At 43.9% G+C, this 27,509-nt stretch overlaps 1 protein-coding gene across 2 annotated transcripts in view; it reads left to right on the top strand.

The window, feature by feature from the left end:
* PSEN1 (presenilin 1) overlaps positions 1-27,509 on the top strand; it is a 141,957-nt gene that overhangs the window by 32,914 nt on the left and 81,534 nt on the right. Inside the window, exons 3-4 of one of the 2 annotated variants that reach the window (XM_077464580.1) lie at positions 824-942; positions 25,698-25,930. In XM_077464580.1, coding sequence (XP_077320706.1) covers positions 859-942; positions 25,698-25,930 — 317 coding nt within the window. In that variant the 5' untranslated portion in view covers positions 824-858. Of the gene's footprint in view, positions 1-823; positions 943-20,754; positions 20,888-25,697; positions 25,931-27,509 lie in introns of those variants that run through there. The other variant, XM_077464581.1, reaches the window with a different exon arrangement.

Raw genomic sequence — 27,509 nt, 5'->3', positions numbered from 1 at the left:
GTTTTAGTGATAAGTCTTGTTGACCGCTCCAATACTCTTGATGTTATGGAGTTGCCAGCAGCTTCTTTTATTCGATGACCACTTCACAATTACGTGCCACGTTTTTGCTTGTAACATGACAAAATGTGGAAAATTTTAAGAGGTATGAATACTTTCAAGGCACTGTGTGTGTGTGTGTGTGTATATGTGTCTCTGTCTCTCTGTGTGTCTGTCTCATTTTGTGTTAGTTTGCGTGCTAGTGCCCAGAAATTATAGAATGGTGAACATATCCTCTTATCCATGGTTTACTATGTAAAACATCCATATTCCATTCCCAGTGAAATTTAATCCTTCACTATTGACTGTCCCAACTTCCACAAAGCATACCAAAAACTTTTAGACTGGTTAATCAAAAGTAGGTTTTTGCATGTGCATTATGTATGGAAGTGAAGCAATCCTGTCTAATAGTTACACCCCTCAATTTTAGGGTGGTCTTAAACCACACTAGATAAATGGTGCTCCATAGAACCTTCAGTTTTTTTTTTTTTTTTTTTTTTTAAATAAATAAATGTTGTTTAATATTTTACTTGTATTGCATTCACAATCCAATGCTTTTAATTTTGGTCCTACCACAGTATTATTCTGGGTGCTCACTAAACGGGGGTCCAGAATGGGTGGTGTACTCATAAGATTTTATTTTGGATATTTTATTAGGATGCTTTATTGGGAAGCTTTTGTTCTGTGACTTCTATGCTCTAAAGGTGATCTAGACCACAGAAAAAAACTATCAGCAAGTATATTACTTTATGGGCTCAGTAAAATCTATTGTCATTTTTCCTTACAGATTTTACTATAGAAGAAAATTTTCAACGTGTCTGAATGACCGAATTGTCAGCATCTTTAACTCAGGTCCAGCAAGGACAAGTGCAAGAAGACTTTGTTGAAAACCACACTGCAAACATGGTACGTAGTCCGAAAGCAGGTACATATTCAGTAAGTAGCATTTATACTCCCAAGGACAGAGAGTGAAGTGAAGTCCCCTAGTTGAGAGACAACAAAAACACGTGGGCTCTAACACTGAGAACCAAGCAATCAAACGCCGCTGATTGCTCGGTTCTCAGGGCTCCTTGACCAGAGCTGGGCTGTGGAGCAGGCAGGAGCGGCTGGTTTAACCTCTCAGCAGCTCACTGAGAGGCTGAGCCGGGTACCGGTTCAGGCATGTGGGTGGATCCTGACCATATGGTCGCAATCTTTCCTGAGTCCTGGACCCGCTCTGTGACGTCAGCCTGCTGTCTGCTGAAAACTGACCACAGGAGTGCAAAACAAACTGCTGTGATCCACAGGAGAAGTACAGCCAAATAAGCTTTAACTATACTTCTTTTAACCACTTGACCACTGGGCACTTAAACACCCTTAATAACCAGACCAATTTTCAGCTTTCGGTGCTCTCACATTTTGAATGACAATTACTCAGTCATGCAACACTGGACCTATATGACATTTTTGTCCTTTTTTTCACACAAATGGAGCTTTCTTTTGGTGGTATTTAATCACCGCTCGGTTTTTTATTTTTGTGCTATAAAAGAAAAAATACAGAAAATTCTGTAAAAAAAAAAAAATAAAAAAAAAAAATGAATTTTTCTTTGTTTCGGTTATAAAATTTAGCAGATTAGTAATTTTTTTCTTCATACATTTTGGCCAAAATTTATACTACTACATATCTTTGGTAAAAATAAGTACAAATTGGTGGATATTATTTGGTCTTTGTGAAAGTTATAGAGTCCACAAGCTATGGTGCCAATATCTGAAAATTGATCACACCTGAAGTACTGACGGCCTATTTCAATTCTTGAGACCCTAACATGCCAGAAAAGTACAAATACCCCCCAAATGACCCCTTTTTGGAAAGAAGACATTCCAAGATATTTAGTAAGAGGCATGATGAGTTTTTTGAAGTTGTCATTTTTTTTTTTTCCACACAATTCTTTGCAAAATCAATATTTTTTTTTTTTTACTTAATTTTTATTTTTTTTCACAAAATTGTCATATTAGTTTATTTCTCACACAGCATATGCATACCACAAATTACACCCCAAAACACTTTCTGCTATTACTCCTGAGTACGGCGCTACCACATGTGTGAGACTTTTACACAGTGTGGCCACATACAGAGGCCCAACATGCAGGGAGCGCCATCAGGCGTTCTGGAGCACCCAGGACAATTCTGACTTTTCTCTCCTACATGTAAAAATCATAATTTTATTTGCTAGAAAATTACATAGAATCCCAAAACATTATAAATGTTTTTTTAGCAAAGACCCTGGAGAATACAATGGTGGTCGTTGCAACTTTTTTTATCTCGCACGGTATTTGCGCAGCAATTTTTCGAATGCTTTTTTTTGGGAAAAAAAGTTTTGTGCTTAAAAAAAACCCCAGTAAAGTTAGCCCAATTTTTGCATAATGTGAAAGATGAAGTTACACCGAGTAAATGGATACCTAACATGTCGCTCTTCAAAATTGCACAGGCTCGTGGAATGGCGCCAAACGTCGCTACTTTTTTTTTTACTGGTTATATGTTTTGAGTTACAGAGGAGGTCTAGGGCTAGAATTATTGCTCTCGCTCCAACGTTCGCAGCGATACCTCACATGTGTGGTTTGAACACCGTTTTCATATGTGGGCGGGACTTGCGTATGCGTTCACTTCTGCATGCGAGCACATGGGGACAGGGGCGCTTTAAAAAAAAAAAAATTATTGTTCATTTTACTTTATTTTAGTTTGAAATTTTTTCCCCCCAAAAATACATTTTTTGATCACTTTTATTCCTATTACAAGGAATGTAAACATCCCTTGTAATAGGAATATGGCATGACAGGTCCTCTTTACAGTGAGATATGGGTCAATAAGACCCCGCATCTCACCTCTAAGCTGGGAAGCCTGGAAAAAAAAAAAAAAAAAAAAGATTCTGGATTTGATCGTATTGGCGAGTCGGTAGAAGCACCGGAGGGCGGCGGGAGGGGGGGGGGTGTCTATGGCTGGGTATTGCAGGGTATCACCGACTATGGCTGGGTATCTCAGAGTATGGCGTTGCAGAGCATTGCAGGATATTGGCGGGTGTTGCAGAGCATTGCAGAGTGTTGCAGGGTATTGGCAGGGAATGAGGGGTTAATTTTCGGTGAGCAGCGATGTGGGCACTGCAGATGCAGCCCACATTGCTGCTGACACCGATCTCTTCCCCCTCCGCTGTTCCGATTGGTACAGAGAGGGGGAGGGAGGAACCGGCGTCATAACGTGACGCCGGTTTGTTTACAAGTGATCACTCCGTCATTTGACGGAGCGATCAAGTGGTAAACGGCCTCTATGAGCGGCCGTTTACTGTGATCCGTGATGCACCGGGTCCTATGGACCCGGCGGTCACGGATGCTCTCGAGTGCGCGCCTCAGGGGGCGCAAGAGCGAAATTCTGGGAGGACGTCATATGACAGCCTCCCAGAGTTAAGAAACCGCCCTGTAGCCGTCATTCGGCTATAGGGCGGTTGTTAAGTGGTTAAAGTCCAGGCGAAAATGTATTTTTGTTTCTTTTGGTCAGAAGGCCAAAAGGATATAACCTCTGTTAAGTTTTGGTTTGTGATCAGTATCCCCATTAGAGAGATTTTCCATCGCTTTAGATCACAACAGAAAGTAATGTGGAATCTCTCCAGTGGGGAAATGGCCCTAACAAAACAGTTTTATTTTACATTTTGTGTTATTGTTTAATGCAGGAATTTCCCATGCTTCTCTGTGTGCAATGAATGCTGGGCTGAGAGCACAGGAGTTGCTCTTAACTTATGTGAACTGCTCCTGCAGCCTCTAGATCAGTGTTTCTAAGCCTTGGCAAGACCAGAGCTTGGGGAAATTCTTCAAAACCTTCCATGCCCCAACATGCCTGTGATAAATTATGATCAACCTATTGCTGATTGGCATTGTAAACCCTCCCTCTCTACGCTATTTACTTTAAGGCTCGGTTCACACAGGGGCGACACGACTTCAGGACGACTTTGAGGCAACTTGGAGACGACTTGAACACAACTTTTAGACACTACCTGGGGCGACTTACAAGTCGCCCCAGGCCAGGCGACTTTTGCCGTGGCCAATCAGAGAATGAGCTCTGAAGGGGGAACTCCACGCCAAATCTCCGAGAGCATACCAGGCCCTTAGGTCTGGTATGGATTCCAAGGGGAAACCCCCTACGCCGAAAAAACGGCGTGGGGGTCCCCCCCAGATCCACACCAGACCCTTATCCGAGCACGCTACTCGGCCGGCCAGGAAAGGGGGTGGGGACGAGCGGGCGCCCCCCTCCTGAGCCGTACCAGGCCGCGTGCCCTCAACATGGGGGGGGTGCCTTGGGGGAGGCGGGGCGTGCGGCCCCCCCACCCCAAAGCACCTTGTCCCCATGTTGATGAGGACAAGGGCCTCTTTCCGACAACCCTGGCCGTTGGTTGTCGGGGTCTGTGGGCGGGGGGCTTATCGGAATCCGGGAGCCCCCTTTAATAAGGGGGCCCCCGGATACCGGCCCCCCACCCTATGTGAATGAGTATGGGGTACAATGTACCCCTACCCATTCACCTGTAAAATAAAGTACAAAAAAAACGCAACACACAAGATAAAATAGTTTATTGCACAGCTCCGGGGGTCTTCCGTCTTCGGGGGTCTTCTCGCCGGACTCCTCCGCTATCTTCTTATAGCTCTTTTGCTAGCGGAGGAGCCCAGCATTCTTCTTCGTCGCCGCGGCCTCTTCTTCCGACTTCGGGGGTCTTGTCCCCCTCTTTGGTTCTTCTGCCGGGCCACCGCTCCTTCTTATAGCTCTTTTACAGGCGGTGGCCCGGTCTTCTTCTTCTTCTTCGTCTTCGTCTTCGTCTTCGTCTTCGTCTTCGTCTTCGTCTTCGTCTTCGTCTTCGTCTTCGTCTTCGTCTTCGTCTTCGTCTTCTTCCCGGCCGCAATGCCGCGGCGACTTATATAGGGACAAGGGGCGGGATCATCGGTTGATGTCACATGGTGACCCCGTCCCCTTACGATGTCAGTCCCGGAGGATGCTGGGACTGTCGCCATGTGACATCAACCCATGACCCTGCCCCTTGTCCCTATATAAGTCGCCGCGCAGTGCGTCCCTGGCATTGCGGCCGGAGAGAGCGTTGAGTCAACATCTCCAGGAGAAGAAGAACGGAAGGCGGCGACAGAAGACCGGGCCACCGCCTGTAAAAGAGGTATAAGAAGGCGCGGTGGCCCGGCAGAAGAATCGAAGAGGGGGACAAGACCCCCGAAGTCGGAAGAAGAGGCAGCAGCGACGAAGAAGAATGCCGGGCTCCTCCGCTAGCAAAAGAGCTATAAGAAGATAGCGGAGGAGTCCGGCGAGAAGATCCCCGAAGACGGAAGACCCCCGGAGCTGTGCAATAAACTATTTTATCTTGTGTGTTGTGGTTTTTTTTTTGTACTTTATTTTACAGGTGAATGGGTAGGGGTACATTGTACCCCATACTCATTCACATAGGGTGGGGGGCCGGTATCCGGGGGCCCCCTTATTAAAGGGGGCTCCCGGATTCCAATAAGCCCCCCGCCCGCAGACCCCGACAACCAACGGCCAGGGTTGTCGGGAAGAGGCCCTTGTCCTCATCAACATGGGGACAAGGTGCTCTGGGGTGGGGGGGCCGCACCCCCCCCCATGTTGAGGGCACGCGGCCTGGTACGGCTCAGGGGGGGGGGGTGCCCGCTCGTCCCCACCCCTTTCCTGGCCGGCCGGGTAGCGTGCTCGGATAAGGGTCTGGTGTGGATTTGGGGGGACCCCCACGCCGTTTTTTCGGCATAGGGGGTTCCCCTTGGAATCCATACCAGACCTAAGGGCCTGGTATGCTCTCGGAGGGGGGACCTTTGGCGTGGAGTTCCCCCTTCAGAGCTAATAATTCTGTCAAAGTCTCCTCCATATAGACAGAGATCCGACTTTGAGGCGACCTCCATTGAAATCAATGGGTACAAGTCGGATTGAAGTAGTATAGGAACTTCTTTTGAAGTCGGAGGCGACTTCAGTAGCGTGCATTAAGACGGCTCTCATTCACTTACATTGATTTTTAAATGTTGTCCGACCTGAGGCGACTAGGGGCGACCTGAAGTCGGATCTGAGTCGCCCCTGTGTGAACCAAGCCTAACGAATTGACTGGTCATGCAACGCTGTACACAAATGAAATTAAAATAATTTTTTTGCACAAATAGAGCTTTCTTTTGGTGGTATTTGATCACTGGGTTTATTTTTTTGCGCTATAAGTTAAAAAAGACAAAAGTTTGAAAAACAATATTTTTTTACTTCTATAAAACCTCTCGATCTCGCTCTCTCGTGCTCTCTCTCTCTCGTGCTCTCTCTCTCTCTCTCTCTCTCTCGTGCTCTCTCTCGTGCTCTCTCTCGCTCTCGTGCGCTCTCGCTCTCGTTGGTTCTCTCTCGTTTTTCTCAAGTGAGTACACCCTCACACTGAAGAAATTACACTTTACTACAATGTACAGCTTGTATAACGGTGTAAATTTGTCCCCTAAAAATAACTCGATACACAGCCATTAATGTCTAAACCGCTGGCAACAAAAGTGAGTGTGTAATTGCTTTCACTCATACTGGTCACTGGAAGTTCAACAGTGCAGAGAACTCTCTGAGCATCTGAAAAAAAAAATTGTTGCTCTACATAAAGATGGCCTAGGCTAGAGACCCTTAAACTGAGCTGCAGCACGGTGGCCAAGACCATAAAGCGCTTTAACAGGACAGGTTTCACTCAGATTGGGCCTCGCCATGGTCAACCAAAGAAGTCGGTTGCGCGTGCTCAGCGTCATATCCAGAGGTCGAAGGGGTCAGCCTGTCAGTGCTCAGACCATATGCCACACACTGCATCAAAATTGGTCTGCATGGCTGTCGTCCCAGAAGCAAAGCCTCCTCTACAGATGATACACAAGAAAGCCCGCAAACAGTTTACCGAAGACAAGCAGACAAAGGACATGGATTACTGGAACCATGTCCTGTGGTCTGATGTGACCAAGATAAACTTGTTTGGTTCAGATGGTGTCAAGTGCGTGTGGCGGCAACCAGGTGAGGAGTACAAAGACAAGTGTGTCTTGCCTGCAATTAAGCATGATGGTGGAGTGTTATGGTCTGAGGCTGCATGAGAGCTGCCGCCACTGGGGAGCTACAGTCATTGAGGGAACAATGAATACCAACATGTACTGTGACATACTGAAGCAGAGCACGATCCCCCTCCATTCAGTGACTGGGCTGCAGGGCAGTATTCCAACATAACAACCCCAAACACACCTCCAAGATGAACTTGCCAAGCATGTCTCCAGACCTAAACCCTATTGAGCCTCTGTGGGGCATCCTCAAACAGAAGTTGGAAGAGTGCAAGGTCTCTAACATCCACTAGCTTTGTGATATGTATTTTTATGATGTGTATGTATAATTTAGTTTTTTGGCAGCTATCAGCGACTTGTATCAGGACTGTGATGGTATGGTGAGTAATCTGACACTTTGTTGGAATCAGTGACACTAATGCAATGATCAGTGCTAGAAATATGCATGGTCGCTGCACTAATGACACTGGCTGGGAAGGGGTTAACATCTTGGGCGATCAAAGGGTTACATTTGCAGCAAATAAAAACCACCACATCCCAACCTGTCTTCCTCCTCGCCAATCACCGAGTGCTGGCGGTCATCCATTGGCCATCACCCGCTGATCAGCTTGTTCTGTCTAATCCTGGCACAGCCAAGAGCCGCTCTGCCGCCGTATAACTATGTTATGGATAATAACATACACTTTACCCAGTGTTATGTGGGTCCGATCGCCTCTGTACTGGACCTCAAATCTTCGAAAGAGGTCAAAACGGCTTAATTCATCTATGGGCACACAATTCAGATCCATCTTCAGTATTTACACCTCCAGCAGGCACCTTTCACAACTCTGATCCATAGAAATGGAATACTGTAGAAAGGAAGAATAGTGCTCTCTGTATGCAATTTGTTAAAATTTAAAGGGGTTGAAAACACTCGCTTAAAAGATGTATAAAAATTGCATTTAACTCAGATACTCCAGTGCACCACCAATTCCCAGATATAAAACTTTATGGCAGCATCAACATAGTTAGTCAGGTTGAAAAAAGACACAAGTCCATCCAGTTCAACTACCAAAAAAAAAAAAATATATCTATATAATATATCTATATAATATATATATATATATATATAATTTTATCTCATACCAGCCCATATACCCAATTCTATTCCCACAGTTGATCCAGAGGAAGGTGAAAAACCCCAGCAGAGCATGATCCAATTTGCTAAAGCAGGGGAAAAAATTCCTTCCCGATCCCCTGAGAGGCAATCGGATTTTCCCCGGATCAACTTTACCTATAAATGTTAGTAACCAGTTATAATATGTACACTTAGGAAATAATCCAGGCCTTTCTTAAAGCAATCCACTGAGCTGGCCATAACTACCTCTGCAGGGAGCCTATTCCACATTTTCACAGCTCTTACTGTGAAGAAACCCTTCTGTATTTGGAGATGAAATCTCTTTTCCTCTAGACGTAAAGAGTGCCCCCTTGTCCTCTTTGTTGACTGTAAAGTGAATAACTCAACACCAAGTTCACTATATGGACCCCTTATATATTTGTACATGTTGATCATATCCCCCCTTAATCTCCTCTTATCAAGAGTGAATAAATTCAGTTCCTCTAATCTTTCCTCATAGCTGAGTTCCTCCATGCCTCTTATCAGTTTGGTTGCCCTTCTCTGCACTTTCTCCAGTTCCCCAATATCCTTTTTGAAAATTGGTGCCCAAAACTGAACCTCATGTTCCAGATGAGGTCTTACTAATGATTTGAACAGGGGCAAAATGATCTCTCAAATGATCTCTCTGCATGCTATTATTCTCCACTATGGATTACCCCATTTGTACTTCCCCCCCCCCCCCCCCCCCAAGCCTGTATGATGCATGCATATTCTTAGCCCCCAAGTGCATAACTTTACATTTCTCAACATTAAACCTCATCTGCCACATATTCCCCCAATTAGACACTGAATGAATGAAATACTTGTATAGCGCACAATGCGAACTGAATCGCCTCTAGGCGCTGTGGCGAGCTTTGATCATCTCACACTGCATTGAGGTCGGCTTGTAAATTGGAGACACCCTGTAAGGACGTTATTCCACTGCATAGCTTGGTGTCATCTGCAAAGATGGAAATGTTACTTTTGATCCCAGACCCAATATCCTTTATAAAGACATTTAAAAATAAGGGTCCCAACACTGAACCTTGGGGTACACCACTGATAACCTTGGACCATTCAGAGTAAGAATCATTAACCACTACTCTCTGAATTCTGTCTTTTAGCCAGTTTTCTATCCATTTCCAAACCTGTAGACTTTACCTTACACGTGAGTCGTGTGTGCGGAACTGTATCCGAACGCTTTTGCAAAATCCAAGTATATCACGTCCACCGCCAACCCTCTGTCCAAGGTTTTACTTACCACCTCATAAAAAGAAATCGGGTTTGTCTGACAACTTCTGTCTTTCATGAATCCATGTTGTCTGTTGCTTAAAATATTTTTTTCCTGACAGAACCCATCTATGTGGTCTCTTATTTATCCTTCCAGTATCTTCCCAACTATAGAAGTTAAACTAACGGGTCTATAGTTACTTGGTAAAGACTTTGTTCCCTTTTTAAATATAGGCACCACATTGGCCCTGCGCCAATCCAGTGGTTCTATTCCTATCGTTGAGTCCCTAAAAATTAGATACAATAGCTTTGAAATTACAGAGCTCAATTCTTTTAGGATCCGTGGGTGGACAGGTTCTACTTCTATATGTGTTGTGTCCCCAGCAGGGCTTCTTCAGTAGGCATAGTCTAGAGTTATATGTAGGCTGGTCATTATATAAATAATATATCTCGGGTAGCACTTTGGTATTGTAGAAGGGTGTTGTGGCATCAGTGATTGGTGTATGCTTGCTACTCACATTAGGGGAGTTTACTGACTGATTGCATTTTGTTTAGTATCAAGCAGGTTCTTCAGATGGAAGTAGACTATCATTTTGCCATAACATTTATAAAATACACATGTGCACATAAATAATTGTGTATTCACTTTCAAAAGTGGTAATATTTTAGCGTCCGGTTTTGCATCAACTTTTAGAAATGATTTTGCAGCTAGAGATCTAAGTTAATGCTCTAATATCTGTTGCTGATGTAGTGTAGCAATAACTATCTCATTTGCAACAAGCTTGCCAGTCGCACTTAAATTTGGATGTACAAGGGATTGCCAAACTGCTGCACATAAACTTCAGTGAGCTTACCCTCCTGATGCATGTTAATATTTGATGCACGGAGCATTTCAATATGTTTCCAGTGAAAATGCGGGGGGGGGGGGGGGGGGAATGGGTCGTGAGTGTTAGCAGCATACAAAAATCAGGTTTTATGTTGTGGCAGTCAGGACTGTGTGGTGTGTCCAAGCTTTGTAGATTTTAGGAATGGGTGGACAGAAATACAAATCCTTTTGGCGGATATTGTTTCCGTATACAGTATGTATTTCATGTATAAAATCTTATTTAACAGAAAATGTAGAGATTGTGTGTGTGTTGAAAAAAAATAGATAAATGGTCTGGCAGAAAAAATGTTAATATAAAGACTGTTAGGATATAAATGTTTTGCTGTAATTAGCTAGCTTGGTTTTGAAAGGAACATACCTCAGGGCTGTCATCCTGTTGTGCTTTTTAGCACTTCGTTAATCACTGACCTAGAGCGAACACCTGTATATGGTGTTGGCACACGTGGCATGCACATGCTTGCTCCAGGTCAGTGCCTTGCTAAACAGTGAAGCAAGAATGACGATGACAGCCCTGAATCCCATACTTTCAATCATTTAGTCTGCTGTTGCTTATATCCTATTTCTTTGTTGATAGATTTCCATTAAGGCAGGTATTTCCTACAGGCATTTATTTACAGACATTTGCCTCTGTTATTTAAGAATTTGAATGGAATAAAGCACCAGTTGTGCCCCAGTTGATAAAGGCTGCCCAGCTCAGTACTTCAGGCAATGTTTTTAACACTTACATTTTTATCTCAGGAAAAAAAAGTTGCTGTTACTTGTACTATTGTTACAGTGCTATATTTTTCTGGAAGTAGGCCCTCAGGAGATATCTTTTGGATTACATGCACATTTCACATTATCACATTTTCTCCCTGTAAACACCTTGTAAGTACAGAAAAATCTCTGATGTGCCAGAAATAGACTATGCTCCCGCTTTGTACTTTGACATGACTGCACAACTCTGAATTCCTAGGGTGTTAACTGTGCGTATTTCATTTGATTACTGATTACAAAGAACTCAGATCTCTCCTCCCCATCCTTGTGCACAGGTAGAGAGTGTCTCCTTTAATTTAAACAGATGTTGGGGGGGGGGGGGGTAGAGAGAATGAAATGAGTCCTTGAAGTGAAGGTATCCAGAATCTTCAGCTAGCTACGAAGGGGCCCAAAGATGTTGCTGTGCAATGGCGAACAGTAAGGGTGAATAGCATAAGCAAAGAGTTTCCCAGTGGACTGCCTTTAACCACTTTAACAACCTTAAAGACCAGGCCATTTTTTGGCATATGGCACTGCGTCGCTTTAACAATTGCATGGTCGCGCGACGCTGTACCTAAACAAAATTGATGTCCTCTCTTCCCACAAATAGAGCTTTCTTTTGGTGGTATTTGATCACCTCTGTCTTTCTGCTATAAAATATTTCCATTCGAGTGGCGGTACTCCACAGGAGGGAGGGATCTGAGAAGAGAAGAATCCGGGGACTTACCTCAGCTCCAGAGGTGGTCGGTGAGCTTTAATGCTCCGGGGCACATATATGACTGGGCTACTGATGTCTGCGTCTATGTGCCGTGGCCAGCAGCCACCCCATACTGATCAGAGAGTGGGTCTGTGATGGAATGTCTCCCAGATGCAGGAATGGTAAGTACAGCTCTCCCTGCCTCTGTGGGACTGAGCAGCTGGGCATTCCCTGGGAGGTTGATTCGGGGGTCCCTCAGCTCCCTCTCTTCTCTCCCTGTCTCTATCTTCCCTCCCCCCTCCCTATGGGGGATGCTGCATGTGGCTGCTGAGCGGTGGGTGGGTTTCATCAGGGGGGGGGGGGGGGGGGCTGTGCTGGTTGGCTGTGCCCGTGTGTGTTTTTTTTATTTTTTTTTATTTTTTCCTCCTTGGGACTGTTGAGGCTGTCTGTGATCCCTGCTGCGCTGTCCACCGCCATTTTCTGTCTATGGTATTCAGTATTCAGCGGCCATCTTAGGTGAGGGCATGGAACAGCATGCTCTCCTGTAGCTTGGCGGACATTTTCCCTGTGGTTTTGTCCTTTTATACTGGATGCCTAGCGACCATTTTCTTGAAGCCTGAGCATGTTTTTTGAGCAGTCTCTAGGAGCAGCATGCTTTCCTGTAGTCTGGCGGCCATTTTCTCTGTGCAATATGTCCATATACCGGACGCTTGGTAGTCATTTTCTTTGAGCCTGGGCACATTATAGGATCGGTTTCGGCGCCATAAGCAGCAGCTCTGGATGACAGTGTGATTTCCTCTGCACCTGGGAGCTGACAGAACACAAGCACTACTTGCTGGACAGTGCAGAACCAGTCAGGGTGGTGAGTCCTGCGGAAAAGAGCCCCTCAGCCAGCAGCAGTTAAGAGGGTGGGACCATCACTGTCCTAAGTCCCCGTCAGGTGGCAGACAGGGTAGGGTCGGCATGTCTTCAGAAACTGGTGTTTCTTCCCTCAAAATCCAGGCAGTTGCAACCAGGTCAGTGTGCAGTGCCCCTAGGCGCTTTGTCAGCAGTCCTCAACTCGTTCGTTGCCAAGATGGAGGCGGTGCGTGGGTGCAAAGGTGCTAAAAAGCGGCCCCTGCCCCCCCCCCCAATATGGGGAGAGCTCTGACGCAGACTCTGGCCCTGCTGAGGCTGGTGACCCCTGTTCTGTCGTTTCAGATGACACTGACCTGGACCGTTCCGACAGTGAAGAGTCCAGGTTCGTGCACGACAAAGCGCTTGTTGGAGCACTTATCACAGCTGTGCGTGATACCCTGAAGATTTGGGAGCCAGCAGATCCCTCTGCTGATGTAGCAGTCCCTTTTTGGTTCCTGCAAGCCAGCTGGTTCACCTAAGGTGTTCCCGTATCTGTCTTATTTTGACAAGTTCATTTACAAGGAATGGGGTCGACCACAACAGACCTTTTCCGTCCCCAAATACATGGTGGAGCGCTACCCCTTTTGAGGAGAGCCTTCTCAAAGTGCTCGGCTCCTCCAGTCGTGGACCCCCATTATCCAGGTTAAATTAACCATGATCCTGGTAGAGGGGACTCCTGCATTTAAGGATCCCACAGACAGGAAGGCTGAGGCAGTGGCTCGTTTCTTGTTTATGGTGTTGGGGTCAACCATGCTACCAGTACTGGCATCTGCAAAATGGGCAAAACTGTTGCACCGTGAATTTGGAGAACAGGTCTCCGTGGAACTAGCACATCAACTAGTGCAAGGCCTGAAGTGCGTTTAACGCTGCCCTGGATACTCTCCCTTTGTTATCCAGGGCTTCAGTGTCAGCAGTGGTGCTGAGGCGCCTGATTTGGTTAAAATGCTGGTCTGCTGACCAGGCATCCAAAAAAGCCCTGACGGATCTTCCCTTCCTTGGCGATCGGCTCTTTGGATGACCTTATTCAAAATGCCACAGGTGGTAAAAGTACTCTACTCCCACAGGCCTGGAAGGCTAAGGAGCCACGCCGTAGGCAAGGGCCCTCATTTTCTGCTCACAAATGGCTTTTTCGTCCGCCCGGAGCTTCGACGAAACGCTTCCAGCCCGACAGGACGACTACTGAAGGACAAAAGTGTCCTTGGAACCGCAATCCTAACAAGCCTGCAAGGAAAAGTGCTACTGCTAAGAGGAGCTGTGTCAGTCAGTGAATCAGAGAAAAGGATTTTACGGTGAGTACAAAAATCCTATCTTCCCCTATTGCCCCTTGCCAAAATATCCACAGCGGAATATTGGGACCACTTGAATTTAATCGCCCTGCACAACTCATCTTTGAGAGATACAGCTGGGACAAAAGGATGACAGGAGAGCTGTGGAGGGTGTCTGAGGGTCAGCGTGTAACCAATCGTAGACGTTGGCAAGTTGAGAGGCAATAAAGTAGTCCTGTATGTTTTGGGTATGCAAGACCTCCCTTTAATTTAGATGCCTGTAGGGATGACTTTGCAATCTGTGGTTGGGTATTGTTTCTTATGAAAGAGGATAAGGTGGATTCAATATTCAGAAATATTTTTTGGGGGAAAACTGGAGCAACTCTAAAACAAAATAAACATTTAGGCAAATAAATCATTTTAAAAATATTCATACAACCAATCGGGTTCAAAGGGAGAGTTGACCATGTGCGAAGTTTGTCCGCCATCTGCTTGATTATGGGCGTAATATTAAGTTCCTCATATTTGGAGAGCTCATTATGGATCTGAATACCCAAGTACTTGAAGGATGAAGTCGTTTTGAAGGTTAGATTTCTTCAAAGTCATCTGCAAAGTGAGGAGACCTCTAATTGGTACGGACCCTAGCCCTAGGGTCTGCATTAAGTAGGGCGACCCCCATTTCACATAGCGTGGACCAAAGCCCATCCTTGACATAGTTTCCCATAAGAAGGTCCAGCGAACAGTATCGAATGTTTTCAACACATCTAACGCTATTACCAGTCCACTATGCTTTTCTACAGATGCTCTACGGATATGCAGATACAGCCTCCAGATATCATCAAAAGTGTCCCGTCCAGGCATAAATCCTGACTGATTGGGAGATATGAGGGACAGTAAACTTTCTGTAGCCAAAGTGCCAGTATTTTGGCATCATTGTTCAATAGAGAAATGGGTCAATATGACTTGCTTAATAACTTGAACGAGGCCCTAATTGTTTGGGCAAGACTACAATTAGGGTCTCGTTCATCGAATCGGGGAGGATTCCATGATCCAATGACTCACGAAAAATGGCAAGAAGTTTGGGGGCAATTATTTTGGTATGTCTGATACAATTTGGAGGGAAGTCCCATCAAGGCCTGGAGTTTTGGAGGATGTCGGAGAGGGGATGGCAGTTTTGACCTCCTCTATAGTTATGTTCTGGTCCAAAAGGTTCTTGTGGAAGTCGCTAAGTGCGGGAAAGTGTAGCGAGGAGAAAAAAAACCTGTATAGGTGGTCTCATATGGATCATCATAAAGTGTTTGTTTGTGTGTTTTTTTTTTTTATTTTTTTTTTTTATATAGATATAGTATGATGCAAACTCTAGGGTTAATGGTCAGGGAATCTGAGATAACTGACCTGTCGGCTAACTGTAATGGCAGGTTTCAAGCTGTCTTTGAATTCCGTATGGGCAAGAAAAGCCAGCAACCTCCCATTTCACCCCCCCCCCCCCCCCATGTATTCGGGCTGAAAGGTGTAGTTGGTGTGTGTGTTGTGTTTTTTTTTTTTTTTTTTTTTGTCACGTGATGTAGCTGTAGTGCATTTTTTTTTTGTCACGTGATGTAGCTGTAGTGCATTTTTTTTTTTGTCACGTGATGTAGCTGTAGTGCATTATGGGCCTCAGTCAATCCACCCCGAGTTAGAGGATGGGTTAGTCAGATGATGGGATCTGGCAGCTTCTAGGGATTGTTCAAGTGCAGCTTGTATCACACGTCCGGTCAATCTATGGTGTTTAATTTGTGAAAAGTGCGAGCCCCGCAGTACTGCCTTGAAGACGTCCCATAGAGGACCCGTTGCAGCAGTGTCAGATGCCCAATAATTAGCCATGTCTGTTGGGATAGTCATGTATTTCAAGTGTGGAGATCAAGAGGGGACAGTCTCCAGACCCGAAACGCAGGCCTATGACCCAGGGTGATCTTTAACTGTACGACCGAGTGACCGTATATCGTCTGGGAGACATAGGTGATGGACTGAATACATGGTAGGAGATCTTTGGTGGCAAGTGCATAATACAACCTGGAAAGAGTACAATATGATTGATAAGAAAAGACTTTAACAGTAGGAAATTTCCAGCATATTCATAGGCCTCACACCATTTAGATTCTGATGCTAGAGGTTCCAGTGATGGTTCTAGTACGGAGTTGCAAACCTCTATAATAATTGTAGGACATATTGGTAGAGCGGAGAGCCTGGTACTCGGCTCAGTAAACACTGTGGCCGTGACCATAAACTGTAGCTAGAAAAATAGGCGTTCCATGTACCGTGGCGTGTAGCACAAGATATTGGCCCTTGGGGTAAGATCACCTGATGACAGGTAAAGGGGAGCCCCTTAGGAATTGGCTACTCCACGGGTATAATTTGAATAGGTGGATTGATAATTGTGTGCGACCCATTGCTGCTTCAGTGCTAAGACTTTTAGAACCCATGAGGTGTCTCCTGAAAGCCGTTTTACCTGTTCAAAAACCAAGGCTCGTTTAAATTTAGAGTTCAGCCTGCGTACATTCCACAAGCAAATAATTAACTCGGCCATCTTGGGAATGAACCAGCCATAGCACCCTGTAGAGTTTAGTGAGTCTCATGGGTCAGCCCCCTGTGAACTGGTTACAGCCACAGCATTATAGTCGGGACCATATTGCATACATTCAAGCATTCATTTTACTTTTCCATACATACAACTACAAAACTATATACATGGAACACAGGGCAGCAACGACCCTGTCCAACTCCCACAAGTTGGGCAGGGTCGTTGTACCCAAAACTGATCCATGCATGGGGTGCACGGTCTGTCACCCATGAATTGAAAAAGAAAAGTTGAAATTCCACCAAGTGAATTGACATGGTTCCCTCAGTGCAGCGCCTGCCTATTCAGCAGATGAGGATTGCGGACTCTCCTGCAGGAGAAATTTAAAATGGTTGATCTCCTAAAACCACAGGGAAGATACTGTAGGGCTCACAGCATACAGATGGAAGGGGATAAGAAGACACACATAAACTGATGATAATAGGGACTGGCATCCATCAAGTGGGCGCTCGGGGAGGTTGTGGCAGTGATTCCCACCACGCCATGGCATTCCTAGGAGAATGGAAGAATCGTACTTTTTCTTGATAGACGATACGGAGAGTGTATTGAATTGAGTGCTCCTGTAATTTCTGCTTTACTGCTTGATATTGGGCTTGTTGGTTGCGAACAGCCACCGAATAATCCGGATATAGTGACACCACCGCATTTATCTTGAGACCTCCTTTCAGTCTTGCAGCACGTAGAATGGATTCTTAATCTCTGTAATTTAGTAGGTGAATCGCCATGGCGCAGGTAGGATTTCCCTCTGATAGAGGCCGACCAGGGACCTGGTGAGCACGTTCGATCACGAAACATGGGGACAGGAGATCCCGGCCAAACTCCTGCTCTAGCCAGCTCTCCAGGAAGGCCACACAGGGTCTGACCCCTAACCTGCTCAGGGAGACCTAAGAGCCTCAGGCTGTTTCTACGGAGGCAGTTTCAAGGTCATCCACGTTGTCCTCTAGGGCAGTTATCTTCCCGCCAGCAGTATTTACTTTGGGTAGAAGGGGGTTAATGATGATGTCCTGAAGGTCGCTGATGCGGCGTTCAGTTTCGATGACCCGGCCATGCAGTTTTTACACATCATGCTGCAGTATCGCAAAGTCAGTTTTTAATGATCTAAAAAGAATGGGATATCTGGCGCTACCCAATATTGAAAAGATAATTGTAATAAAGTGATAAACCCCAGTGTTTCCAACAAATCCCAGTGTCACATCAAATTGATGAACTTGACCTCACAGGGGTACTGTGCCTTTTAAAACAGCCTTATGCAGTTCCAACTCTCTGGCCCATATGCGTTGTAGTCCTTCCTATCCAAAACTATTCAGTTTATACCTTCTCCGCCTCACTCAAGCCAGCCTTACCGTGCTGACGTCAAGCACCTGAAGGAGCTGACATTTTGGCCAATGTGCTAGAGGTCTTGGGGCTTGTTCACACTTAACTAAATTTCTGATGCTCAACAAACGCTCCTATAGCGATTGTATGACATTGGTATGTGCATCAGACAGGCATCAATGAGCTTTAGAATGGGGCGTTTTACAAGTGTTCATGCCCCCTATGTGCTGTTTTGTAGCATTTGATGAGCGATTAAAACTGCTTCAAAATAAAGTAACAGACATGAACTAATTAAAATGCCACAACTGCAGCAAAATCGTGCTGACAATGCCTGCCCAGAGCGTTATCTTGGACTTGAATGGGAGGCATTGAAAGGCTTCAAACACCTCTTGACTCGACATGAGGCTTCAATTTTGAAGCAATGCAATGCTAGAGCGTAGTGTGACCAGCACAATGTGCCATCTATTATATCTTGTGCATAGGAATTTTAGGGGCGTTTTTAACTCCCCTCAAACGCCTTCTCTTAATGCCAGTGTATAAATGGTATATAAATTGGCATAGAAGCGATAAAAAGTAACAGTATCTGCATGAGACGTACCTGGTCAATGGGGACCACTTCCTGTTGTGCCCTAGCCACCATCGCAAGCATATGGCCTGTATTCTCCCCCCCTCCTTTAAAGTAACTTTGGAGAAAGTATTGTTCGTTTTTTCTGCTGCAGACAAAACTACTGAACTGTAGAGTGAGCTTCAGACCTGAATTTTTCGGTAGGAGTTGGATTCACTACTAACTCAGCCTCTCTACGTTGCATCTCACCTCTAACCATATCCTCCCAATCCCTAGATCTACACTTGACATATTAGTTCTCTGATGAGGTGTCCTCAGAGGTGGGCTTTTACTAACCACTTAAGGACCGCCGCATGGCAATGTACGTCAGCAGAATGGCACCGACAGGCATAAGCACGTACATGTACGTGCTTGCCTTCCAGCGGATGGGGGGTCCGATCGGACCCACTCTCGCTGGCTGCGCCGGTCCTTTTCGCTTCTGGAGCGATCCGGAATGAGGGGATGGCCATTGGTTTATGGCCATCCCCTCTCGATCGCTCCTGGCAAATGAGAAGCTTCCCCTGCCTGTGTAGTGTAAACACAGGCAGGGAGGAAGGGATGTCATTCTCCTTGGGGCAGTCTTTTTGACCGGACTGCAAGGAGAACACAATAGTAAGTGCACCAACACTACACTGACATGTAGGTACACATAGACACACAAATGCCCCCCCCCCCCCAGTGTCACTGATTGCAGTGATCATTTATTTACTGATCACTGCCTTTAGTGTCAGTTGTGACAGTAAAAACTGTCAGGGCAGTTAGTGTTGGGTCCAGGGTAGCCCCCTACCCCCCCCCCCCCCATAAAGGTTTAACCCACTGATTGCCCCTAGTTAACCCTTTCACCCCCTTTTGCCAGTGTCACTAAGCGATCGTTTTTCTGATCGCTGCATTAGTGTCACTGGTGCCGCTAGGTAGCTAGTTATTTTTTTAGGTTCACCGCCAGGTTTTTATAGCGCTAGGTACCCCGATATACTACCCAATAATGGTTTTAACCCCCTGATTGCCCCTAGTTAACCCTGTCATCAGCGATCACCGTATAAGTGCCACTGGTGACGCTGGTTAGCCAGTTAGTTAGGTTTTTATATAGCGTCAGGGACCCCCATATACTACCTAATAAAGATTTTAACCCCCTGATTGCCCCTAGTTAACCCTTTCACCAGTGATCACCGTATAAGTGTTACGGGTGACTCTGGTTAGTTTGCTTTTTATAGCATCAGGGCACCCACCATTTATTACCCAATAAAGGTTTAACCCCCTGATCACCCGGCGGGTGATATGAATTAGGTTTTAGGGTCAGGGCCCAGGCAGCGCTAGGTTAGTGCCAGTACCGCTAACACCCACGTGCAAAGCATACACCTCCCGTAGTGGTATAGTATCTGATCTATACTAGCGTCCCTAGCAGTTTAGGGTTTCAAAAAAAACTAATTGTTAGCGGAATCAGCCCAGATACCTGCTAGCACCTGCGTTTTGCCCCTTCGCCCAGCCCACCCAAGTGCAGTATCGATCGATCACTGTCACTTACAAAACACTAAACACATAACTGCAGCATTCGCAGAGTCAGGCCTGATCCCTGCGATCGCTAACAGTTTTTTTTGGTAGCGTTTTATATTTAAATCCTGAAGGCAATGCTTGGTTTTCGGGGTCCCGTACATGGCTAGGCTCCCAAAAAGTCCCCCATGTGTGGTATCCCCATACTCGGGAGAAGCAGCAGAATATATTTTGGGGTGCAATTCCACATATAACTAGTGACAACTTTTGTAAACTTTTTTACAAAGTTACCCAGAGCTAAATCAGTGTGGGACAGGCCTCCATGGGAAGCAGAGTGACATGAGTAACATTTGTCTTCCACATGTCTCTCCCTTCACACATCTGAGTCCGACTTTGGCAATTAATTTAGCAAAAGCAGTAGATTGAGATGAAAAAGCCACATCACCCCAAGCAAGGGAGAGCTTATCCAGATTTGGGATAAGAAATGTATTGTCCTCACCGAATGCCAATACATGTGGGACATCTGGGTATGGGGCCATAAATTGCATCAGTCTTTTCTAGGGCTGCAACTAACTATTTTCATAATCGATCTAGTTGGGCGATTATTTTTTTTTTTTTTATACTGTAAGCACCTTCTTCTTTTATTTATATATATATATACATACATACATACATACATACATACAGTGTGTGTGTAATATATTATGCAGATCTTTTGTCTGAGTGAACTTTTTTTTTTCAGAGAAACATGTTTAGGGTTAATACTTAACCAGAGTCATTTCCCGGTGTTGTCTGTTATCGTACTGGGCGTTTTTTCATTAGAGCCAAGTTACTGCTTACTCATAGGCCACATGTGAAGATATGTCTGAAGACGAGGAATCCATTCCACTGCTTGTACTGCAGTCTGTGAGTATTCTGGGAGAAAGGCCCAATTGACCCTTTGAACTTCTGGTTTCATCCAGTAAGGGTGGATTCTTCATTCTCTTATTAGGACTCTGAATCTGGAGAAGAGGAAGTGAAGTCAGGCAGGTCATTTTAAAGAGTGTAGGCACTTTCAGTGCCCTTTTCTTGTGACCATCCTGCAACCTGTTTTTGTCAGTGCAAGTAATAGTGTTTGTAGTGGGTACTGAAAAAGCAAAATAAACCAAATATAGTTTTCTAATCTACTTTTGCACTAATTTAAAGTGACACAAAAAAAACAAATACATTTTTATATATTTATTATATACTTTTTTTTTATTTTTATGTTTAGGCTTCCTATTCTAAGGTGGCTTCGTTATTCTTAATGCCTGCTTGTGTATATGAACTTGGCCACCCTTTCCTAACCCCCCCAGAAGGAATAATGGCACTGCTTGCGCTACACCAGTAGCTGTCCACCAGTGAACAAGTGAAATATCTTGCTAATAAAACATTTTAATTATTTGCTGATAGTCACAGAACAGGCTAAAGCTACACAAGAGATTTAATAGCTCAATCCTGCACACCAACGCTTCCAACTACAGCGATCTGGATATTAACCCCTTCCCGCCGAGCATACGCAGATGTGCGTACTCGGCTTCCGGGGGGTATACCGGGGTGACCGCGGGCGATTGGCTATCCAGCCATAACAACCGAAGCGGCTAAAAAGCCGCCCGGCTATCATGCCGGAGGAGCGGGAGGGGACCTCCCGCCGCTGTTCAATCGGGAGCACCGATTCACGATCCGATGCCTCCGGCTGCTGGGGAGGAACTGGAACGAAGCCGTAATTGGCTTCGTTCCAGTCTCCTAATAGTAAACACGGAAGCGACATCATGACGTCACTTCCCGTTTACTCGGCTGCCAATGGCGCCGGTTTAAAAAAATATACAGTATTCAGAATCGCCGTTTTCGGCGATCTGAATACATTGAAGTGTAAAGGAGGGATTGGGGGTCTTTTAGACCCCCGATCCCTCCATAAAGAGTACCTGTCACCACCTATTACTGTCACAAGGGATGTTTACATTCCTTGTGACAGCAATAAAAGTGATCAAATTTTTATTTTTATTTTTTTAAACAATTTATTCATTTTAAAATAAATTTAAAAAAAAAAAATTTCAAGCGCCCGCCGTCCCCGCGAGCTCGTGAAGCAAAGAAAACTCATACGGAAGTCGTGCCCACATATGTAAACGGTGTTCAAATCACACATGTGAGGTATCGCTGCGATTGTCGGAGCGAAAGCAATAATTATAGCACTACACCTCCTCTGTAATTGTAACCGTAAAAAAAAAAAAATAATTAAAGCGTCGCCTATTGAGATTTTTAGGTACCGTACTTTGTCGTCATTCCACGAGGTGCGTGCAATTATAAAGTGTGACATGTTTGATATCTATTTACTCGGCATAACATTCTCTTTCACATTATGCAAAAAATTGGGCTAATTTTACTGTTTCTTTTTTTTTTTTTTTTTTATTCATGAAAGTGTCCCTTTTCCCAAAAAGTTGTTTAAAATACCACTGCGCAAATACCGTGTGACATAAAATATTGCAACAATCCCCGTTTTTATTCTCTGGAGTCTCTGCTAAAATATATATGTATGTATGTATGTATGTTTGGGGGTTCCAAGTAATTTTCTAGCAAAAAATATGGATTTTAACTTGTAAACACCAAATGCCAAAATAGGCTTAGTCATGAAAGCGTTAACTATGCTGGAGTTGTGACTTGATATACTTTGATCTTCTCATGTTTGAGAAATGTTTTTGGCTTTTTATCAAATAAGAGGTACTGTGCTAGGCGTTTGCGATTTTTCTATGTTTCTTTACAGATTGAGAGCTGAGGCTTTATAGTGTTTGCTGTTCAGCAGTGACCAGAAACACATTGGCATTTTAACTGATGCTTGAGTGGGCAGAGGAATTGTATTGAAGCAGTAGCCCATCCCAGGGGCAGGCAGTGGGCAGTCAGATGGAGATGAGTAAATCATTTGTAGGGAATATTGTGTATTTGGTAAAAAACAAATATATAGTGTGTGTGTGTATATGTATATATGTATGTGTGTGTGTAATATATATGTGTGTGTGTATATGTATATGTATATGTATGTATATATATATATATATATATATATATATAATATTATTATATTATATTTTTCACCTGTCCTGCATCCTTTTTTGTGTGGTGGGTGTTTTTTTTTTTTTTTTTTTTTTTATACCCCTGTTACAAAAGGTCTCCTGAATAAAAATGTCCAAGGGATGGATATTGTGGACCACATGTCATTTGATACATCTTTTAATATTTCAGTTACAGCATGCGAAAATAGGAACAACATGGATGGTTGTCGGAGGCGTAAAACACGTATAAAGTTTTCTCCTGCCTGACGTTTTTCTTGATGAAATTTCTGCATTCCAGCATTTAGAACCCCTTCACAACCTGCACTGTAAGGCCCTGTTAACACTGGCATTAAAAGCAGGCGTTTGAGGCATGTTTTTTAATGCTCCTCAAACTTTCTAGTAAAGTAATCTTCAATTGATAATATGGACAGCACACAGTGCTGTTTACATTATCAAACCATGAAGCGTTTAGGTTGCATCGCTGTGCTTCAATAATGAGGCTTCATGTCAATTCCTTCCATTCAAGTCTATGGTAACGCACCATAAACCTGCCAGCAGCACGTTTGAGGCAAGTTAAGCCTTGTTCACAAAAGCTAAAAAAAATAAATATTTTGGGGTGTTTTTTTTTTGTTTTTTTTAACGCATGACAAACTCTACGTAAAAACTGACATTCATGCTATAAGAGCATTTGTTAAGCAGCAGTATTTTAAATAAGTGTGAACAGCGCCTAATAAACACCCCCCCTTTTTAAGGATGGCAAGAAATGTGCTTTGTATGCAACAAGAAAGAGGAAGTAGTTATAGCCAGCTTCCTGCCTATCGCCCTTACTGGAATATTGTAGATAAACTTGCTTCCTGAAATCTAATTCACTCAGAACTGAAGCTTTGCAGTTTGCAAAATTGGATTCTGTGCTGATAAACAGTTTGAGAGATTCTATGTTTATAATTAGTTTAGTAATTTATGAAAGTGGTTGGGGAAGGAATCGCCACAAACTGTGCTTCCTAACATGCAAATAATTTTATTTTGTGGTGTGGTACAATAGTGGGGGATGTCTGGTTGCTGAGGGGCAGCTCAGACTGGCTCCCTGAGTCACTTTAAAGAGGAAGTAAACAGTAATGGGTTTACTTCCTCGTTTCCCTGCAAAGGTAAAGCATAATGGGCTACTATGCTTCGCATAGTAGCCCATTATGTGTCACTTACCTGACACAGGATCCAGCGATGTCACTGCTGCCCCCTCTTCCACGGAGCATCCATCTTCTTTCTGGGTATCGTGGCTCCGGCGCTGTGATTGGCCGGAGCCGTGATGTCACTCCCGCGCATGCGCACGTTGGCCACCACTAAAAGCATATCGCTGTTGGCAGCATGCTCAGTGCGCCTGCGCCGTACACAGCGGTGCCTGTCTTTTTGCAAATATTTCCTAAACCGTGTAGGTTTAGGAAATATTTATTGGACCTACAGGTAAGCCTTAATCTGGGCTTACCTGTAGGTCAAAGTGGTCTAAGGGTTTACAACCACTTTAATAAGTAACATTAAAGTAGTTGCAGACATTTTCAGCTTTATTTTTCTAACTTGTCAAGCCTGGTCTCTATGGGCCAGCATTTCAGGCACTTTTTGCATTTTGCAGATTTGCACTACAGAACGTGTTCCATAGGAAACCATGTTAAATGGACTCTAGTGCAAATCTGCAAAATGCAAAAAGCACTAAAAATGCATAGGTGTGAATCCAGCCTAAAGCCCATCATACCCTAACAGCCGATGCACAGCAGCTGAAGCCTAACTTTGTAGTAACCAACAGATTTCTTAGATTGATGCTAAAGTTCAATTTGCTTACATTTTGTCTTTCCCAATTAGTTGGAGTCCTCCAGCCCTGTTGCGTGCAGGGAGCCTCCATGTTTGAAGAAAAATAAATGCATTTCAGTTAGCCTCGTTTACACCATTGCAGTGTTTTCGTAAGCATTTTATTAAAAAAAGTACCGTGTGTTGCATTTTATTCATGCTGGAATGCACATGAATGCAAGCTATTAAAATAAAATGCTCCCCAATTGCAATATAAATGCGTGTAAACATGCATGCAAAACCGCACAAACACCAAATGCAAGGGCTAGGGTGTAAACAAGCCCTAAGACTGGGGAGGAAAGGACTAGATCATGCTGCACCTCCTCCAGCCAGAACATGCGATGGGCGTTCTCTGACTTGTTGCAGCTTCTAATGTAAACCGTGAGAAGCTCAGTTTTGTAATGAAATCCAGAGTAAACAATTCCAGTACAGGAGAAGAGCCCATACAACTGTGCAACAACTCAAGAGGCTGAAGTTTAATTTTGAATTCTGTATTATGCATAGTGGCATTGCAAGTTGATCTGAAGGGTTACAGAATGTAGACTGAATCTTTCCATCTCTCTTCCTCCACCCTCTGTTTTTTTTTTTTTTTTTTCCCCATATTGTTTTTGACTGGGATCGCTACATGGTAGATGCTTTGCAAATAATGATATACGTGCCAATATGACTATTAGTTTAATACTAATGACTATTTGGTATTGATTATGACTTTACCAGAATGAAACAGTGCTTATAATATATTACAAAATATTTGTGCCCTCCCCCTTTTTTTAAATATCCCATTTCAAAAATGGTTTTGCTTTACTCTCTTTTAGAATGATAGCCGTGAAAGGCGAAATAATGAACGCAGTGAATCTCAAAGCAATGGACAGACCCAAAGCAGCTCCCAGCAAGTGCTGGAACAGGATGAGGAAGAAGATGAGGAGCTTACATTAAAATATGGTGCCAAGCATGTTATCATGCTGTTTGTACCAGTTACCCTCTGCATGGTTGTGGTTGTGGCAACAATTAAGTCTGTCAGCTTTTACACACGGAAGGATGGACAGCTGTGAGTACTGTTCTTATGTTTAGTTTGCTTAAACTACCTTGCAGTATCTTGTCGTCAGAATAAAGAAAATGTTTGGTTACTAGATGCATTTTCCCCTCAGACCGCATTGTTAAATAATGTTTTATCCTTGTGCAGTTGGTGTTTTTGACCAGTTAAAGCCAGTCATGCATGGCTTAAAGTTTCAGCAGGGATCAGCCAAATTTCAATCCATGTATGGGCTAGCTGGTTGTACACAAGTCAATCTATTGACCAACTTGTGTACAACCAGCCTGTCAGGTTTTTCCTGAGCTTTCATTACAGCCGGCAACCCTGAGCGTTGTATTCTGCCGCAGAAGGATGCCCCATCCACATCGAATGTGGGGATTTGTTTTTTCAGTTCAACCCGCTGGTTGAACAAAAAATTAAGATTCATATATGGCCAGCTTTAGTGCACAGATAATGTGACTTCTCTATTTGAATGATACATGTTTTCTTTTTAAAGTGATTACTGTGGCTGCATTCATTTATTTTTTTTTATTTATTTTTTTCCCCCCTTTTTTATTTTTTCTTGATGATTCTGCCAGTAATGCTCTTCTGACCTAGCGTGAACAAGCTTACCCTTTGTACTGTATCAATTGAGGAACAGCATTGTAATTCTCTAGGTCAGGTCAACAGCATCCTTCACCTCTCCTTTTTCTTAACATAGATAACAGGAAGTTTTCAGCTCACAAGATTTATGGCAGAATTAACCTTTTAAGTATTTGCACTTCTGAAACATAACAAAACCCTTTCCAGTCGCATATTTACTGGAACAAAAGGGAGCAAACGAGAACTTTTTTTTTTTTTTTTTTTCCTTGCTTTCTGCTGCTGCTTCTTTTAAAGGCACATTCACATAGAAAATGCTGCCTGTGGATGCATACAGCCTATGGTTTTGTTTGTATCTAAATGCAGCGCTATAATAATCAGTGAGCCCATTCACCCAGCCCTGTCTTCATCCAAAAGTGTTCACCATGTTTGGCCTCACACAAAAATGGTATGTGTGTGCATAAGCCAATAGAAGAATTGTGCATATCTAAACGTGAGTACTTTAGATGCATATTTAATGCTTCATCTTCTGCTGGCTCTGCAGAAAGAACCTGCATTCCATGCAGGAAATATGAAAGTGCCCATGTGAATGAAGCCTAATGCTATACAGCGGCAACTTGCCAAGCCTTTTTTTTTTTTTTGTTCTATGTTACTTGCAACACCAACATTTGTCAATAGGTGGCATATATGTTGCAGTTTACACGTGAACCTAATTGACACTAAAAGTTGGATAACCATGTAGAATCCACATATTTTGCATGTCAGTTGTATGAATTTGGTCAGCATATTGTTTAGAAATCACATTTTGTTTTTTAATACATCTAAATATTATTGTCACTCATCAGCCACATCGTATATTGACGTTGGAACAAAAAAAAGTGGGTAAAACCCACTAAGTCAGACTTTGAAGGCAGATTGGACCAACACAATTTTATAAAATTAGAAAAAGCACATTTTATTGTACATAGAACAAAGATACACGGACTTACAAAAACTACAAAAGACATATATACTT

This window comes from Lithobates pipiens, unplaced genomic scaffold (genome assembly GCF_037356315.1).
Source record: "Lithobates pipiens isolate NorthernLeopardFrog02 unplaced genomic scaffold, aLitPip1_a1.2 Scaffold_30, whole genome shotgun sequence".
Taxonomy (NCBI): domain Eukaryota; kingdom Metazoa; phylum Chordata; class Amphibia; order Anura; family Ranidae; genus Lithobates; species Lithobates pipiens.
Note: the sequence above shows the minus strand (reverse complement) of the source record. Positions and strands in the feature narration are given on the sequence as shown.